The following is a 19,407-nucleotide window of genomic DNA, read 5'->3' as shown; positions in this document are numbered from 1 at the left end:
ACAGAAATTATTCATAATTATGACTAGCTCACAATTCAGTTAGTAAAAAGCAATGTGAATATCATTCAAATTCTGCAAATGATTACACAAATAATTCAGTTAGGTTTCAGATTTAAGACTCAATGCATTTTTAGATGCCAGTACTGAAACAATCCCACTGTAAAATCTGTGGAAATGCCTTGATCAAGAGTAGGAAAATGTGCTATATTAAAAATGTTCTTTCTAACAGATCTGCAAGCCTGCTCTCTTCTGTTAATTACTGCAGGTTTGTTTCTCTTCTTTTCTAGGAAACAGATTTACTGTTTAAAACTATGAATTTGTCCGATTACTAAAGTTTCCCTGTAGCTTCTCAGCTAAGCACAGGGCTGGCATATCTAGCCCTTGTACATTTCCTCCCTGCAACCCTGGACTAGGAAGAGTTTTTTATGGTGGGATCAGGAAGAGGCCAAAATATCTTTTCATGACTGTCATATGGTCTTTTTACTGCAAATTAGAGTAGGTGCCAGTCTGACTTAAAGGCAAATGTTGGAAACCAAAACTGAGTGTCCATTCTCAGCCTCGCCTCTTTGGTAGAAAGAAATGAGACACCCTTTTTACTAGTCAGACATTTTTAGTTCACTGCCAGCTATAGACTTCTGTGTTTTTATACCTTTGAGAAGCATAGGGAAAAATTTCAAGGGCTGTGAGCTATGCCTGGGCCACAGATAGAAATTGTTTTTCTGCTGTGGAAGTTTTGACATTGTTGTGAATTTTGGAAGCAGAGCCTATCCCTGTCTGTGACTCACAGGTCTGATTTGCCTCCAGAACAGCAAGGCAGAGGCCAAAGACCCATTGTTGGGATCTGTGGACCAGCCCGCTGTGAGGATGGAAAATTTTCAGGTAACAGAAATGTTTTCTTGCTCTTACTCTGTCTTTAAATAAAAATATGTGATTGCCATTAAATTTTAAGCATGAATTTAAAGCGTACTTCCATTAAAAAAATGTTAAATGTTCTGTAGTGCTCCATGTAATCCTGAAATATTCCTCCAATATTTATGGTTTGGAACAAATGTCAAGTAGAATTAAATCCATAGGCCCACAATGTTTTTATTGCTTTTGAAGTGTTTTATGCTATGTCAATATAAAAAATATATTCTCTTTATCCTGTGTCCAGAAAACAAGCAAACAAACAAAATAACCAAACAAAAAAACAACAACCAACCACAGGCAACTATGTAAGGATTACAGACCTCAGAAGCTTGTAGCTATATTACCAGGAAAAGACCACGGGATCCAAGAGGTTTAAAAAAGTGGCAGTCCATTCTCATTTTACTGCCAGTCATTTTGCTAATCTGAGCTACATAATTGCTTTGCCTAACTGAAAGGAGCCTTTAAACAGACAAGCCAATATAAATACTCAGATTGGAGACAGCTCTGTTTAATAACAGCAAGCATGTGTATAGAAGTATTTGTTTACCTCTGCTCATTTATGTCAAAATCAATTGTAATTAAACAGGAATCCAACCACAGAAGTAGTACTTTAGCTGATTGTTCTCATCAGAAGTGTCATATAGCCCCAGTGTTTAGGACATGTCAAAGCAGCCCATTATTTTTCTTCTGTAATAAATACTTACTTACAGTCTTTTCAGTTCTTTAGTAAAGGCAATTGCCTGTCTGAAATAAAAAAAAGACACCATTTCATATTAATTCTGCGAGGTTTTCTGGTCATATTACAGGAATTACTGACATTCTGAAAGGCAGAGTTAATTATATTCTCTACTAGACATTAGATGCCATTTATTGTCCATCTGTTTACACATACGTACAGAAAATATAGGTCTTTCATATCTATTCAAGGTATTAAAATATATAAAACTTACATTATTTTATTAGTCTAAGGCAAGTACTAGTGGTTTTTTTTATGTAGTGTGTTTGGGGTTAGACCAGAGAAATATAAGCTACAGAGGATTTTACACCTTGTTTCATTATTGTGTGAATTCTAGATGGAATTATTTTCAATAATGAACACAAATTCACAAAATCAAGGGTGAAATGAAACTCTCTCCAAGGAAGTCAGTGTGAACTCCATGTATGCATCAAAGGCAGATCTTTTTCTTTTTAATGTGAAACAAGGGTCAGAAAACATGTGCATTACTGTTCACCCTGTAATGCAATGAAGAATAGAGCATTTCAAGGGTGGAGGTAGATTGTATCAGCAGTGTGAAACCTCATGCTTCAAAAAGAAGACTATATACGTTTTAGAATGCGTCCTCCAGCGTATTTTTTATTTGGAGCTGTTAGCTGATAGCCATTCTAGTCAACTGAGCCAGCCAGTGACAATTAATGACTATTTTTTAGCTTCCATATTTATAGGAAAGAAGAAAAAAAAAAGGTCAGTTAGAAGGAGGTGTTTATGTGATAGTAAAGACTAAGCATCACCTGTTGAGAGAGAGTAAGAGTAAATAAAATATCTGAAAGATAGGCTAGCATTTCCTAAGCTAATAAAAAATAACAAAAGCTACTGACATTTTAAAATATTCACTGTTATTCATATACTTATCTAGCCATATTCTTATTTAGCTTTCATTAATGAATGTATGGTAATACAAAGCTACATTTTTTTATATTTCACGAGTAAAAAGTTCTTAGAAAAGAATGCACTTGAATGACTATTTGCCAGATCAAATCTTGTAAATTATAATGATCTGAACTCTCTCTGCCTTGTTTAACTTCAAATACAATTTGATAACATCATTTACAAGTTTTGGAGAGGAATATGAGTGTACAGATATAGGTATAGTTATATGTCCAGGCTAGTGTATAGAGTAAATCAGTTTTTAAATAAATGTATATGCATATATACATATATGTTTTTAGATATATGTATATATGTATGTAAATACATGTATATACACATATATTTAAAATCTGATTTCCCCTATACACAAACCTGGACATTTACTATTACATTATATGGAGCACTTCAATACGGAGTATAGCGTTTTCATCTTACAAACATAGTGCATGAAATATTTCTTGAAAATATTTGTATGCTGATGTTTTATGTACATGGATTTTTTACTTTTCATTTGGCTTTCTGCTTTGTGTGTCTATGTGTAATTTAAATAATTAGGGTCCAATTAAATTAGAAAAAATATTGTATTTATTAACTGGGTTCAGTTAATAACAGTGACTGAGCCACTGTTCAAAAAAAAAATTAATTTTTTTCTTTGTTATCATTATGCAAATTTAATATAATTAGTGAGTTAAAGTAAGATATCTCAGTTTTAGCCGTTGAAAGGAGTCAGCTATCTAAAGCATTAATTAATTAACTGTGTAGTGCAATATGTTTAGGGTGAAATTGGTACCCATATTTAATTCTTCACAATATTTATGAGGAAAGCAGGGGAAATTAAAGATAGCACAATAAACGTATCTTTTGCTTTAAGCTTGCTACAGAAGGCAGATGTTAACTACAGCTCTTCTGGTAATATAGAATAAAATACATAAGCTATGTCTTATGTTGCATCAAAATACATACCTTGCATTGCATTTTATATGTTGACAACATAACTTTCATCCTACACCATCTTAAATTTCTATCCAGTATACATTTCCTTTCTAGGTGACTGTTGTTTCCGGATAACTTGTTTCCTTTTCTTTCTATGGCTGATAAATTAGCAGTTCTTTTTTAGTGTATGTTCTCCCCTAAGTGCATAAAGCACTTCTGACTGTTTACCCTTAAAACTCCAGAGAGTTAGGAAAACCTCTAGGCGGCTTCTGTTTATTGTACACACTTGCACTGTTAAGGGTTTATTTTCAACAGGAGGGAGACAAGTATAGAGATAAAGACCGATGGTGCGTATCACTCTACCGGCACAACTTGCTGTACAGCACAGTGTATGACCTATTTTACATACATATATTTATATATTTACCTTTAAATTGATTCTATTTTCTCATATATACTAATTTGGCCCTTGGTGGTGATAGTTCAATTTGTGTTTATAGTTTCTGCTGTAAAAGTGCCTGTTCGATTTTCTTCACTGTCTACTAGCTGTAGCCATCAAAATTACAGGCTAATGGTGAGATGAGCAGCTTATAATGTATGATAATCAATACTCAGAATCTGTTTCCTATGATGTGACTTAAAAGAGTGAAGTGTAAAGACACAGATTTTCAAGACTAGATCACCAAAGCTCATGCAATGCAGGTGGTTTTCATTTCAAGGTCATTCAGTATTTGTTTCTTCTTCTTTTTTGGCTTCATATTTAATTCAGTCACTGCTAGGATGCCCAGGGAGCAGAAATGGAAAGTTAGTCGATACTGTGAGTATGAATGCAAGTATAAAAACTGCTTTAGCAAATGCAGGAAATGAGAAGGGGAAGGAAGATATGGCATGCAATATATATAACATATATATGCTATATGATATATATCTCTTAGAGACTGCCAGCAAACTTGTATTTTTATTGGCAGTAATGAATAATGTAAATACTCTGTAAGAGTTATCCTCATACCCAGTCTATGTGTACGCACATGCATAAAAGCTAAGAATTTAAAATCATATAACGTAACTTGGTTATAACAAAATTAACCCAATGAGTCTAGAAAATCTCAAATCATAGTTTATGGCACAGTTCTGAATACCTAGTGTAGTTAACTTATTTCCAGTGGCTGAGAACTTTTATGATCTTTATCTTTCATCTGATGTTTGTTCATTTCGATTTCAGTTCAGGGAATAATTTTATTATTATTTTTTAAACAAATACAGTTCAGTCAAGTTTTCAAATAAGAGAGAATGTCGAAATAAAATTTCCCAGTTGTATATTTCATATGCATATATATATGTTGTCAATGTAAATAGCAGGGAATTGTATATAAATATATGAACATTTATTTAATGTATTTTAAAATAATATGACACAGAACTACTGCCTGAAAGACAGGAAGAGTTTCCCTTCTATACATGGTCTTTTTGCGGCTTAACGCAATAGGCTGTAATGTATTGAAATCTCAGTTGTGTTCACTGATGGTCTCCCAGTATACTATGAGTTCTTGACACATTAAATATGGTTAGAAAGTTTTACAGTAAGTGTTTGGTTTTTTTTTTTGTAAAAGAAAGGAGCAAAGAGGAGTCCTGCTTTGATGGAATGATTGAAAAGAGAGCAACAGAGAGGAGTGCTGGTCCACTGATTGTACAGTTCTGAGCATTTTATGGTAGTTAACATGTAGCATGTTTTTATTTTCATCATTTGTTAAATTATTTACATAACTTCATGCAAAGGATAGTTAAGTTTACAAAATAAAACAGTTAGTTGGAAAGCTGATTAATTCCTTAGGGAAACCTTTAAAAGTGCCAGAAACCTTTTACTCAGCCTTGTCATGAGTTCCATATAAGAGAAAAATAATTTTAGATATGATTAAAGAAAATCCTAAACAAGACAAATGTTATTTCTACTTACTATATAGGCCCACTTCTAAAGCTAGAGGCTGAGCTTGCCACAAATCTATTCTGTAGGATTAGGAGGAAGAGAAAAAGAACAAAATGAATTAATAGCAAACATTTGCAAAATCTAAAGTTCTAGAATTAACATTGACTTAGGGCATTTTTTTTTTGTTTGTTTATTTCTGTTGTATTTCTGTGACAAAATGTAATCAAACCTGGCTAGTATTAACTATTGCCCATCCCATATTAAAGCTTGGAACCTTCTTCTCCAGTGCTGTTGCCCAATCTGTGTTTTAAAACATATTGATTTGGTTTGTTTTGTGGAGTTTTATTTTTTCCTTTTTTTGAGAGAGAGAGAGACTAGCAGTTTCACTTAGATGTTTTAAGCAGCAGCTGTTTGATGCTGTAGAAGTTCTGGAAAACTACATACAGAGAACTTTAGTGGAGGTGAACTAATGAGTGGAATGAGGTGTGTAGCAATGTCCTTTATTTGTATGGCTTCCTTTTCATTAAGCAATTGTCACCGCATATGTTGTCTCTATGGTTATGCATACCAATATCATGTCATTCAAGCGAAGTAAAATCAACCACCACAAACTTAAATCTCTTCCTTAAACTCTTCTCAGTTCTGCCACTGTGTTACTGTCCCAGGGTTGTGGTCATCTTTTACTCTTGCTTTTCATTATGATAATTCTGATTTTTATTGTACACTAAAACCAGCATTCAGCTTACTTTTCCTTGGAGGTCATAGAATCATAGGATGGTTTTGGTTGGAAGCGACCTTGAAAGATCATCTAGTTCAATCCCCATGCCATGGCCAGGACATCCTTCATTAGATCAGGTTCCTCAAAGCCCCTTCAACATGATTTTGAAATCTTCCAATGATGGGGCATCCACAGCTTCTCTGGCAAAGCTCTTCCACCGTCTCACCACCCTCATATTAAAGTTTCTTCTTCATGTGCAATCTAAATTTACCTTCTTTCAGTTCATGCAGCCCAGGATACAATTGGCTATCTGGCCTGCGAGTGCACATTGCCAGCTCATGTCCAATTTTTCATCCACTGGTATCCCCAAGTCCTTCTCCACAGGGCTGCTCTCAATCCATTCATCCCCCAGTCTGCATTGATACTGGTGATTTCCCTGATGCAGATGCAGGACCTTGCACTTGGACTTGTTGAACTTCATGAGGTTCACATGGACTCACTCCTCAATCCTGTCAAGGCCCCTCTGAATGGCATAGATCATAGAATCTTAGAATCGTAGAATAGTTTGGGTTGGAAGGGACCTTAAAGATCACCTAGTTCCAACCCTCCTGCCATGGGCAGGGACACCTTCCACTAGAGCAGGTTGCTCAAAACCCCATCCAACCTGGCCTTGAACACTTCCAGGGATGGAGCATCCACAACTCCTCTGGGCAACCTGTGCCACTGTCTCGCCACCCTCATAGTAAAGAATTTCTTCGTTATATCTAATCTAAATCTACCCTCTTTCAGTTTAAAACCATTACCCCTTGTCCTATCACTACACTCCCTGATAGAGTCCCTCCCCATCTTTTCTGTAGGCCCCCTTTAAGTATTGGAAGGCTGCTATAAGGTCTCCCTGGAGCCTTCTCTTCTCCAGGCTGAACAAACCCAACTCTCAGCCTGTTCTCACAGAGGAGGAGCTCCAGCTCTGTGATCATAGTCATGACCCTTCTCTGGACTCGCTCAAGCAGGTCCATGTCCTTCTTATGTTTGGGTCCCCGGAGCTGGACACAGTACTGCAGGTGGGGTCTCATGAGATCAGAGTAGAGGGGGAGAATCACCTCCCTTGACCTGCTGACCATGTTTCTCTTGATGCAGTCCAGGATACAGTTGGCTTTCTGGACTGTGAGTGCAGATTGCTGACTCATAGTCATTTTTCTCTCCACTAATACCCGCAAGTCCTTCTCTGCAGGGCTGCTCTCAATCCACTCATCGCCCAGCCTGTATTTGTGCAAGGGATTGTCTCGATCCATGTGCAGGACCTTGATGAACTTTGTGAGGTTTGCACGGGCCCACCTTTCAAGCCTGTCCAGGTCCTTCTGGATGGCATCCCTTCCCTCCAGTGTGTCAACCACACCCACAGCTTGGTGTCATCAGCAAACTTGCTAATGGTGCACTTAATCCCACTGTCCATGTCACCAACAAAGATGTTAAAGAGCTCTGATCCCAATACTGATCCCTGAGGAACACCACTAGTCACTGGTCCCCACTTGGCCATTCAGCCACTCTTTGATTGTGATCACCCAGGCAATTCCTTATCCACCGAGTGGTCCATCCATCAAATCCATGTCTCTCTAATTTAGAGACAAAGATGTCATGTGGGACATGTCAAATGCTTTGCACAAGTACTGGTAGATGATGTCAGTTGCTCTTCCCTTATCCAACAATGCTGTGAGACTGTTGTAGAAGACCACCAAATTTGTCAGAAGTGATTTGCTCTTAGTGAAGCCATGTTGGCTGTTACCAATCACCTCCTTATTTTCCATATGGCCCAGCACAGTTTTCAGGAGGATCTGCTCCATGATCCTGCCAGGACAGAGAGGAGACTGACTGGCTTGTAGTTTCCCATGTCCTCCTTTTTCCCTTTTTTAAAAATGGGAGTTATGTTTCCCCTTTTCCAGACAGCAGGAACTTCACCTGACTACCACAGCTTCTCTAATATGATGGATAGTGGCTTAACCACTTAATCTGCCAGTACCTTCAGGACCCATGGATGCATCTCACCAGGTCTCATGGACTTGTGCACCTTCAGGTTCCTTAGATGGTCTTGAACGTGACCTTTTCCTACAGTGGGTGGTTCTTCATTTTCCCAATCCCTGCCTTTGCCTTCTACAACTTGGGCAGTGTGACTGGAGCACTTGCTGGTGAAGACTGAGGCAACAAAGTCACTGAGTACCTCAGCCTTCTCCATGTCCCTGGTAACCAGGTCTCACGGTTCCTTCTGGAGAGGGCCCACATTTTCCCTAGTCTTCTTTTTATCACCAATATACCAGTAGAAGGTTTTCTTGTTGTCCCTGGCCAGATTTAATTCTCTTAGGACTTTGGCCTTCCTAACCTGATCCATGGTTGCTTGGACAATTTCTCTGTTATTCCTCCCAGCCTACCTGTCCTTACTTCCACCCTCAGTAGGCTTCCTTTTTGTGTTGCAGTCTGTCCAGGATCTCTTTGTTCATCCATGCAGGCCTCCTGGCATTCTTACCCAACTTCGTCTTTTTTGGGATGCATCACTTCTGAGCTTGGAGGAGGTGATCCTTGAATATTAACCAGCTTTCTCGGGCCCGTCTTCCCTCCAGAGCTTTATCCCATACTACTCTGCCAAGCAGATCCCTGAAGAGGCCAAAGTCTGCTCTCTTGAATACTGGGTAGAGAGCTTGCTGTGTGCCCTCCTCACCACCCTAAGGATCTTGAACTCCACCATTTCATGGTTGGTGTAACCAATGCCACCCTTGAGCTTCACCTTCCCCACCAGCCCCTCACTGTTGGTGAGAACAAGGTCCAGCATAGCAGCTCTCCTTGTTGGCTTCTCTGTCACTTGGAGAAGGGAGTTATCATCAAGTCATTCCAGGAACCTCCTGTATTGTTCCTGCTCTGCTGTGTTGTCCCTCCAACAGATATTGAGGTGGTTGAAGTTCCCTGTGAGGACCAGGGCTCGTGAACGTAAGGCTGCTCCTATCTGTCTATATAGGGCCTCATCCTCTTGGTCTTCCTGGTTGGGTGGCCTGTATCAGACCCCCCACTATAATGTCACCTATCCCTGCCCTCCCTTGAATCCTGACCCAGTCGGTTCCTCACCCATCCCCAGGCAGAGCACCATGCACTCCAGCTGGTCACTGACATAGAGGACGACACCCCCTCCTCATCTCCCTTGCCTGTCCTTCCTAAAGAGCCTGTATCCTGCCACTAGATTAGTCAGACACAATCTGCCCTTGGTGAAGCCATAGCATCTGTCTCTAATCACATCCCTGTCTTTCATATGTTTTGATATACCTTCCAGGAAGAATCTGTTCTATGATCTTAACAGGCACAAAGGTGAGGCTGACTCACCTCTGTGAATTTTATATTTAAAGCTTTTCTGTTACATTCTTTTCCTCAAAAATCACTCTGTGTTATCCTCTCCCTGTACCTCATTCTCGCTTGTGATATTTTTTTAGGGTTTACACCAGCCTTAGATTTTAAACTCTTTAAGGAAGGGAACATCTATACAGCATGACACTTTTTCACAGAACTGTATCATTAACAAGTACCAGTTCTGAGTAAATTCTCTCACCCCGATTTAACTGATCATTGTGATATAAGATAATTTTATTTAAATTTAAGTCACATTTATTCATGTCTCTTTAGAAACGTGGACAGTTAAAGCTCTTTACGTTATTGGATTCTCACAGATCACCTTTGGTGTTTCTTCTGTCTCAGATTTCTGCAGTGCAACTGTCCATGAATCTGGTGGTGATATTCTAAGATTACTAGGATTTTATTTTCTATTTTAGAAAGGTGATGATCACTTAAATTTTCCCTGTCTTTGTGTCAACAAGTTTGTTCTGCTTTTCTAAAGACCTGTAGTGCATGTCTCTGTGTGTTTTATTCTTGTTACAGATTCTTACATTTAAAGGTATACTCATAGATTTTGTCTAACTGTAATTCCATTTTGTAAATACTAAATTCCTCAAGTAAAATTAATATTTGAACCTGTCTGCCCATTTTGGTGGAAGAAAATGCTTAATCGCTAAAGACCAGTGTATAGCTGATTGAAACCTAGACATGATAAAAGGATTTATTCTATCAGTATTCACTAAAGAGTACTGAGAAGAAGAAAAAGAAAAAGAAAGCAACTTGGATCAGAGCTGTTTTTTTCTAAAAAATTTAAGCAGTATTTCTGGAATTTTTTTTATTCGTGATGTTGGGTTAGAGTCATCTGTACAATTATAAAATGGTAAATGGTGGCCCAAACGTATTCTGTTAGTGTAAAACGACAGATAAGAGAAGGTTTTTGAAGTGGAAATTTTTCTTTGAATTGTAGAACAGGAAGTATCAAAATTTATGTTCTAAAAATGTGAATAAAAATATCTTATTTAACCATATCCTTTAAAGAAATAAGAATATAGAAATCCTACCTGAAAACATTATCAGTTCAAATAGTGTGTCACGGTTTGTCATTCTTCCAAATTGTATGTATTGAGCAAATCCATTTTCACTTACTTGCACCAAAACAAAAAAGAGGAAAACTGATTACGTGATCCATACTCATGTCTAATAAAATTGCAATATGCACTTTTTGACAAGCTTATATTTAATGCATACTGATGGAAAATTCTAGTTCTCTGTTCTCAGCAGGAAAAGTAGGGTTTTTAAGAAAACCTTTTTATTTTGTGGCTGTCACACAACATAACAATTATAAATGAAATGGAGGTGACAAAAATGAAAAGCCAACTTGCTGATTTTTATGAAGTGTTTGTATTTCCAGAAAGACAGTCATTGCTCAGTTATTTGATTTGAAAAATTAATCCTGATAATGCCTTTTGAATTCCTTAAGTACTGTTCACTCTTTTCTAGGATGAGTTTTACAGAACAAAGACTAACAGATTTCTACAGCAGATTAGTTTACAGATGGAGCTCAATTCCACTGAGAATGATTCTCTAATGACCCCTTTATACTTCCATTGGGTTGTGTGAATGCTTTAATATGTAGAGAACAGAGTTAAATAAATCTATTGTCTCAACTAACAGGTTTATGCAATCCTTCTGAAATATTTTAATTATAGCTTCTTCTTTTTCTCCATAATTAAGAAATGAGATGTCAAGTAAGCCCATCATGTGTTGATCATAGCCTATCCATTAGTTTAAAGAAATCTGCCTATACTTAGAGTTTTTTCTCTTTCTCCTTTGTTTTACAGAGCAAGAAGAATGTGTTAACTGCACAGATGAATGCAGAGTGCTTGGTCATTCTGACAGGTGTTGGATGCCACAGTTCCCTGCAGCCAGTCAGGCTGAGAATGCAGATTATCGCACAAATCTCTTTGTACCCACAGTTGAAGCTAATGTTGAGACTGAGACATATGAAACTGTGAATCCCACTGGGAAAAAGACTTTTTGTACATTTGGGAAAGACAAGAGAGAGCACACTATTCTCATTGCCAATGTTAAACCTTACTTAAAAGCCAAACGTGCCCTGAGTCCTCTGCTTCAGGAGGTTCCCTCAGCATCGAGCAGCCCAACCAAGACATGCATTGAGCCTTGCACCTCAACAAAAGGACCACTGGATGGTTGTGAAGTGAAATCAGGAGCCTTGGCTGAACCAAGCAGCCAGTACTTGTCAACTGACAGTCAGTATCTATCGCCTAGTAAACAGTCAAAAGACACTCCCTTCATTGCATCAGATCAGATGGCTAGGGCCTTTGCAGATGTGCATTCCCGAGTGAGCCGAGACTCGAGTGAGATGGACTCTGTTCTGGAGCAGTTAGACCGTTCAGCCCGGGATCTAGGCAGGGAGTCGGTGGATGCCGAGGAAGTTGTGAGAGAAATAGACAAGCTCTTGCAGGACTGTCGGGGAAGTGACCCTGTGGCCATCAGAAAGTGAGGGGGAAAATAAGGACAGGCTGGCAGTAACATTTCTCTTCTGCTGATTAAAAGTAAATAAATAAATAAATCCCCCGGTTGTAACCCATTTAAAGGAATGAAGGAAGACCAATGCTGCTTTAAGGCTTTTAGTGAACATCTGAAGTGCCCACAAGTATGTTCTTTTCACTGCTCTTTCTTTTTGACAGATAACACTGGTTTCATTTTGACCAAACTTTCATTAGGACAGAGTCAAGTACATTAAGAACAAAACGAAAGAAGGAAAGATGGTGCCATTTTGACAATCTGATAGGAAGGTGTGAGAAAGGTGGAATGGAAATACGTCTGATACTTTAAGACTGTCCTCAATAGCTGATGCTGACTTTACTGTTTACTTATAAACCCCAAGAAAAACAGGGTTGAATAATTCTGATCTGTGGTGGATTTCCAGCAGTCACCACAGGCTTCTACTGAAAGTCCTAAAAAGAGTTGTTGTAGTAGTCCAAGCGACGCCAAACATTAACATTCATTTGTGGTAAACATTTATGTACAAAGTTATCTGCCACAAATATGAAAAAAAAGAAGAACAAGAAAACAAAAAACCCATTCCAGATCATTATTCAACAAAACATATCCTGATCATTAGTAAAACACTTCATATCATATTAAGGTTAAATGTAAAATGATATAGTCCATCTTGTCCTGCACACACATAAGCTAATTCACTTGATTAAAAAGAAGAAAAAGATTTTAATATCTATTTAGCGTTTTAGTGTCCAGCAAAACCATAAATACTTAGCAGTAAGTTTTAAAAGAAGTGAAACAAAATAAAGTTTGAAAAAAAATAGTTACCTTTAAGGGTAATACACAAAAGAAATTAGCATTAATAACACTTTTTTATTCATTTGTGGACACTAAAATAGCTCAGGAAAGTGAAAATGTCTTAGACATACACAAAAATCACATGATCATTTAAATGTGCAAATGTAAGAAGATTCAGTGTGTTTACATCAAATGACATATTTTTATTGATTTATTGCAGATTCAGTGCATATGAGCCAAATTGTTGAGTGTATAAGAGCTATATTGTGTATTTTATTAAATTAATATATAGTTGTGTTGCAAAAATATTTGGGCTTATATTGTAAATGGCAAGTGTTGCCTCAGTAGCTGTCGAACTCTATGAGTTTTGTTTTTTCCTGCTTCCTTTTCCCCATGGATTGTGGGAAGCAGTGCCTCAGAGCAAAGTCTCTTGTTTAATGTATGGTCTACGAAGTACTGCAGTACATAATCTGTTCAAAATGTGTTTGAGTGAGCTGATGGAGCTAACTGAACGGCCTACAAATACATCCATCAGTCATGGTTATGTGCAAGTCCTTGTAGAAGCTTCTATTGCAAACCCATGTTTAATAACAAAAATTACACTCGAACCAACATCTGAAACCTCGTTTTTTGGGTTTTGTTTTTGTTTTTTTTTTTTTTTTCCCAAACACATGCAGCCAGCCTGTTTAATGCAGGATAGTTGATTGACTTCTTAAGAGATGCCACCATTTTCAAAGTTTTGCTGTTAAGTTCATAGAGCTGCAAAACATGTCAGTGCCAAAGTGTCATGGGCTTTATTTTATCCAATTCTCTAGAATGTGCAATTGCTTACTGCAGTTCTAGATACACACTGCTTATTTTGGGAGTGGATTTAGTTTGGTTTTCATTGGTTCTGAAAAGTATTTGCAGAATAACTTGGGATATAGTTTCTACTTTTTATTATTTTTTTAAGGGTGTTTTTATTGCATTTGAAAAATTCAAAATTGCCTTCAGATGAAAATTACAAAGCAACTCACATTCAAAATGAATTTGCACAGAACAAGAAGAAGCAGAAGAATAAAATGTTTAACTCAGGATTTGCCCCTTACATACTTCAGATACTCTGTTGGAAATACCACTACAGTGTATTGTTTAAAATGGTGTATTGGGTTTATTAAATTTAATCTGTAATATACAAACATATATAAAAGAGTTTGGCAATCTCAAATCCCACAAAGCCATAGTTTTCACCAATTCAAGAAAGAAAATTGACCCAACATCCTGTTTTGATGTTGGGATTGCTGTTAAATGCTGATTTTAGCTAGTCAGTCCTACAATGAATTGTCTTTGGGAGACAACCATTCTGACAGTTTGCTTTTAGCTCCTTCTGTTTAAAAAGGCTACAATTACATGTAAAAAAGGGATCTTGTACATGTTTTATCAAGCTACTCTCCATGTTTTGGACAATTTATGTATCTAAAATGTGGTGTTGTCTGTGTTATATAATTTTAATTTTTTTTGGCCAGGAGACCCAAGATTGGTTTTGCTTGATAGCTTGATAGCTTGAAATTCCATAGTGGAGAGGATTTCTTATTGTTTGATCAGTCTCTTATACGTATTTCCGTGGTGCCCATCACCTCAGTGTCTGTGCACCAAGTCTTTAGCTCTGCCAGTGAGATCCATTATTCAGCAGAATCTAAGCCAGTATGTAAATGCAGTCAAGTGATGGAGATTTGTGTATTTTATAAATGATTTTAACACTGAGTAACCAATTGTACAATTCATTGTATGTTTCTGAAGACATAAAACCACAACATTCTGAGAAAGGGCTGTGCCAGTGTAAGAGGAATTTACCTTAAGGCTCTCTGTCACTAGTGATTTACTAGCTTTAGCTGTTTAACACATTATCTGTATTTAGTAGTGATTATTTATTTACCACTCTGAAGTAATTCAGAATTCATGACTCACAGCTTTATAGAAGAGTTTAGGAAATCTTGCTTTTATTTAATTTGGCTGACAACTGCCTTGTGTTGTAGATCTCTGGCATACTGCTTCCAATAAGGATATCCCAGGTTAGAAAATCTGTTTCACAATTTAGAATAGATACATAATGAACCAATAAACCAGCAGAACTTACAGAACATGAGTTTTGCTGGTTCAGTCAAAATTAACATGACTGTGGTGAAGGAAGTACTACACACAAAATAACTTAAAAAGTATTTTTTCTCCATGGTATCTCTACTGTCACCACTGGAGAAAGAGGCAGCAATGAAAGATAAAGTTTATGAGTTATTTCTCTCATTCCTTACATACATGTTTTATAAGACTGAAAGAAAGTATCTGCCACATGATTATAAAGAAGTGGTGGAGTTAAGGGAGGCAAGTTAAGTAACTAATGAAATTGTAGCGTACACTGTGAATAGCAAATAAGGCCTTCTATATCTTTTTTTTTTAATTAATGAAAGCCAGCAACTGGGAGTTCCTTAAACAATTGGCCAATCAAATCAGGACTCAAAATCAGACCTTTCTTTTTCTGTTTTTTTTTTCTTGGCATATTTATCAGGAAAGAGATTCTCCTGAACTGTGATTTGCTACTTGAGAATATAGGTTTCCCAGTCCAAGTTACCCCTGGAAGTCAAACATTGCTCATAGTAGAGCAAGATGCATCATTCAAACAAACTTTCAACTTGCTTGCTGTCCAATGGAAAGGAAATTGCTGAGGTCAAGAAGGAGTCTGAAACCTAGCATTATATATGCGCAATCATTATTGTTTAATTACTTTCTTTTGACATCAAGCAGTGATTATTATTGCATTAATTCAAACGGGAGTTTTGGCTATCGAGATTTGTTGATTTGAAGTGTAATTGAATGAAACCTGATTAAGGTTTTGACTTCTCTGGCCCAATCGTGATACAGGTTGGCATTCACATTTATCAGCCCCTGTCTCCCCATATGGCTCAAAGTTGCACCAATGACTGGTGAATGACAAAAACCAAACAAAAGCAGCATACATTGTATGGATTATCTCAACCGCTATTGTTTAATGGCTGTGTTTAATGTGACCTATCTGGAAAATGAGGACTACGAATAAAAAGCAATTACTAATAGTGGTGTTGCCTGCTTTTGCATTCATTAACACAGAAGAAATGTGTTAAACACTGCATACCACAGGGAGCCTGATGGTAATTACTTTGGAAAAGCAACTTGGGGCAATGTGGCTGTTACAGATAGTTAACAGTTTGCCAAAAAAATGACAGTTCCTGCTTCATTTATTAGAAATGTGTAACTGTTTTCTCTCAACAGGAAGGTGGTGAAGAGTTTTCATCAAGCTGGGTAGGTTTATCTTTTAAGCAGCTGATGTGCTGAATCCCTACAGGCTGTTATTTGCTCATGGAAACATGAAGCAGGATAAAGGATAGTTTGGTTTAGTACACTGGTGTGAATTCACCAAAAGTGTTATAAATGAGGGTATAAGTTCTCAAAGACCATTAGCCCAACATGAAAGATCAAAACACTGTTTGAGTATAGAAGTGGAGAAAAAAATCTGAAGAATGTAAAGAGTTGGTTTTTGTTTTGTTTTATAAATGTGTCTTTGTTAAGAGCCTGAGTAATAGAGGTAAATAATTTTTTTCATGTTGCTGTAAACAATGTGACAAAATGCTGGGAAAATATGACTAAGTTCTACGTCTGGTTGTTTGAGTTCGTTGTTATAATTTAACACTTTCATTAACCTCTTTTTGTTTGGTTGGTTTTTGTTCTGTTTGAGCATCATGATCAGTCCCTCAGAATATGTGGCCCTTTCTGTCTGCTCCTGTGTGACTGTAGCAATGACATACCAAATAGTGTAAAGCCTCCACACCTGATTTTTTTTGTTTTTCAGGGAGTTTAATTTGGAGTTTGTTTGGGTTTTTTTACCAATAATTAAGACATTGCTTTTGACAGTTAAATAGAATTTTAGTTTGTTCAGAATACTACAGGTATTATGAAGACATGTGTTAGTCCTGCAGGCAGAATTACCTTTTATCCATTGCATGTTTTCTGCAAGTCTCTTCGCCAGAAACAAAACCAGCCTTCATCTAGCTAGCTGGCTATCCTAGGCACAGAAACACCCCATTGTTTTCTTCTCTTTTTCCTGGTACATATATTTGTCTTTCTACAGGCTGAATTCCAAAATCTAGCAAGCCACTGTCTGTGCAGAGTCCTGCCAGAATGTACCTTATGCTGGTGAAGGTCTCACTGGCCATGGGATGTTGCTCTTACTGTCTTCAACTGTGTGTAATTCAGGGCTTGGCTGGATCCAGAGAATATGTAGAACAAGTCATAAACCATCCTGGCTTTTCTTTACTCAGAATACAGAGTCATTGATTTCTCATTTGGAAAGTGGCCAGTCTGTCAAACAGAGATTCTTAGATCTCCTTTAAGCCAACCACGTATAACTGCTTCAGGGTGTTCACTCATGGGATAAATACCCTATCCTTATCCTTTATTGAGTCTAAGACATGAAAGCAGCTGAAAGCTTATTTCTTCAGCTAGTAATGCTTCCCTAAAAATGAAATTTCTCCAGTAGAAATAAGGGATGGCTCTCTGCTGTATGTATAGCTTGATTTGTGAAAGGTCACCTTAGTATCAGTAGTGCATGAAGAAATAGATCAGGGAATTAATGAGCCATCTAAGAATTTTCTGAGATGTATATCCCATAATGCATATGTTATGATTCAGGGAAGGGAGCACAGTATCTTGGTTTATTTATTGCTGATGGTTCCCGATCATGCCTGGCTCACAAAAACATTTAGTTCAAGTTTTGGGGAAATATTTTTCTCTGATTAGGAGACCAAATCCTTTTTAATATATTTTTAAAGTTTTTATTTTTAGTTTTTCCTAAATATATGCTGGTCAAATTGTGGACCCTTTGTTAGTTTTAAAAATTAAAATGGTGTTCTGACATGATTGCCTCTTTTAGGATCTTTGGGCTAGAGATAATAGCTTTTAGTTGCACAAGACTCCAAAATATCTATAAACATTCTGATTTATCTTGGTAAGAAGCAAGAGTATAGACACAGCTTTAAACATAGATTATTGGACAACAGATTTAGATTTCGACCTACTGAGAAATGGAATAATTAAAATTTCATTTCTGAAAACATTTTATTTAGTACCTTTAGTACACTAACTCTGTGGAATCTTATTAAAGTGCACCTACTGAATTGCTGCCAGAGAACTAGGTGATCAGTCAGTCAGTTATCCTCAACTTTTTCCAAGTTAAAACCAACATTGAAGTTGCATCTGGAAATCAGTTGATTGCTAGTGCAGTACAGATTACATATTTGTAATATGTTTGCAGGAAGAAATACTACTCAACAAATTTGTAATTACATATTGTAATAGCTGTAAATTTTCCACCATTTTAGGAGCAATTACATACAGAACTCTTTTCAGTGGTTTGATTTGTGAGTGATAAAAAATGGATTGCTGTACTGGCATCAACATTAAAATGGAAACACCATATCTGTCTGACCATCAGAAAATGACATATATCTATTTCTGGCTTTACTGTCTTTAGGAAAATGTTCCGTGCATCTGTTTTTTTAACCACTTTATAACAGACATCTTTTATGATGCTACATGCTATAATGATTTCTGCAAGTGTCGTTTTTATTAGTCACCACTCCCTCCTTTTCAGATATCCATTTAAAATGCTTTACATTGCCAATTTAACTCATATAAAGAATTTAGAGCAGATTCCTCATCTGTCTTCAAAGATGTTTCACACTTTATACCATATAATTAAAAAAATATTAATCATAATATGTGTAGATAAGACCTCCATTTATTTCTTAAAATTCTTTGTTTTAAAATCTGATCATATTAAAGTTGCTAAAATATATTAAAACAATGTATTATTTTCCAGTTAAAACACTTATCTTTTTATAAACAAATGCTTCATTTGATATTGGGAGTTCAGTGGGAGATCCTGTTAAGAGGGTTATCACACTTAGTAAACTAGTCAGCTCTAAATCAGGATGTTTCCTTGATAACTAAACACATAGCTATTTCATCTTTGGTTAAAATGATTTCTTTTTAGATTTTTTTTATTGAAATTATGAGAAAAAATCATCTGATGTGTATATTTTGAATAACTAACTAATGCATTTAATATCTTCTAACTATAATACGGTTCATAACAAAGTATTTTATTATAAGCATATGTTTAGGGACTGTCTTAGACCAGATGAGAAATTGTATTTATTCTGAATATCCTTTGAGTTTCTATGCTTAAAGCCGTATTGGCTATAGGAATGATTTTCTATTCCCTTGTATCTTATTCTAAATTGAGAACAAAATGAATATAAGCCACTGCTTATGTCATATCATTTAATAAAGATTTGTAAGACACCAAATAAATATAGTAAATACAGCAGAAAAGGATACATATGAAACTACTTTAATAACATGGTATCACTATGTTATAAGAGATCTAGAATAGAGATTAACAATTGTTAATAAGCCTTTATCTTTGACCACAAGATAAGCTTCTTAAAAACACCGAGGCTTTGTCTCACTTCAAAGTCTGTAGGAGTGGAAAGCTCCAGAATAAGGGCACTG

At 36.6% G+C, this 19,407-nt stretch overlaps 1 protein-coding gene across 1 annotated transcript; it reads left to right on the top strand.

Moving 5' to 3' along the window:
• The first annotated feature begins 814 nt into the window (after window positions 1-814).
• LOC141939569 (protocadherin-17-like) lies at window positions 815-15,908 on the top strand. The gene is made up of 2 exons (XM_074859552.1): window positions 815-879; window positions 11,343-15,908. The coding sequence occupies exon 2, from the start codon at window positions 11,408-11,410 to the stop codon at window positions 12,023-12,025; it is 618 nt and encodes a 205-aa protein (XP_074715653.1). The 5' UTR covers window positions 815-879; window positions 11,343-11,407; the 3' UTR covers window positions 12,026-15,908.
• Window positions 15,909-19,407: the final 3,499 nt, after the last annotated feature.

Source organism: Strix uralensis, chromosome 2 (assembly GCF_047716275.1).
Source record: "Strix uralensis isolate ZFMK-TIS-50842 chromosome 2, bStrUra1, whole genome shotgun sequence".
Lineage (NCBI taxonomy): Eukaryota > Metazoa > Chordata > Aves > Strigiformes > Strigidae > Strix > Strix uralensis.
Note: the sequence above shows the minus strand (reverse complement) of the source record. Positions and strands in the feature narration are given on the sequence as shown.

Bases quoted from the DNA above. Each gene is read 5' to 3' on its own strand.
- LOC141939569 (XM_074859552.1), top strand. From the start codon at position 11,408: ATGCCACAGTTCCCTGCAGCCAGTCAGGCTGAGAATGCAGATTATCGC.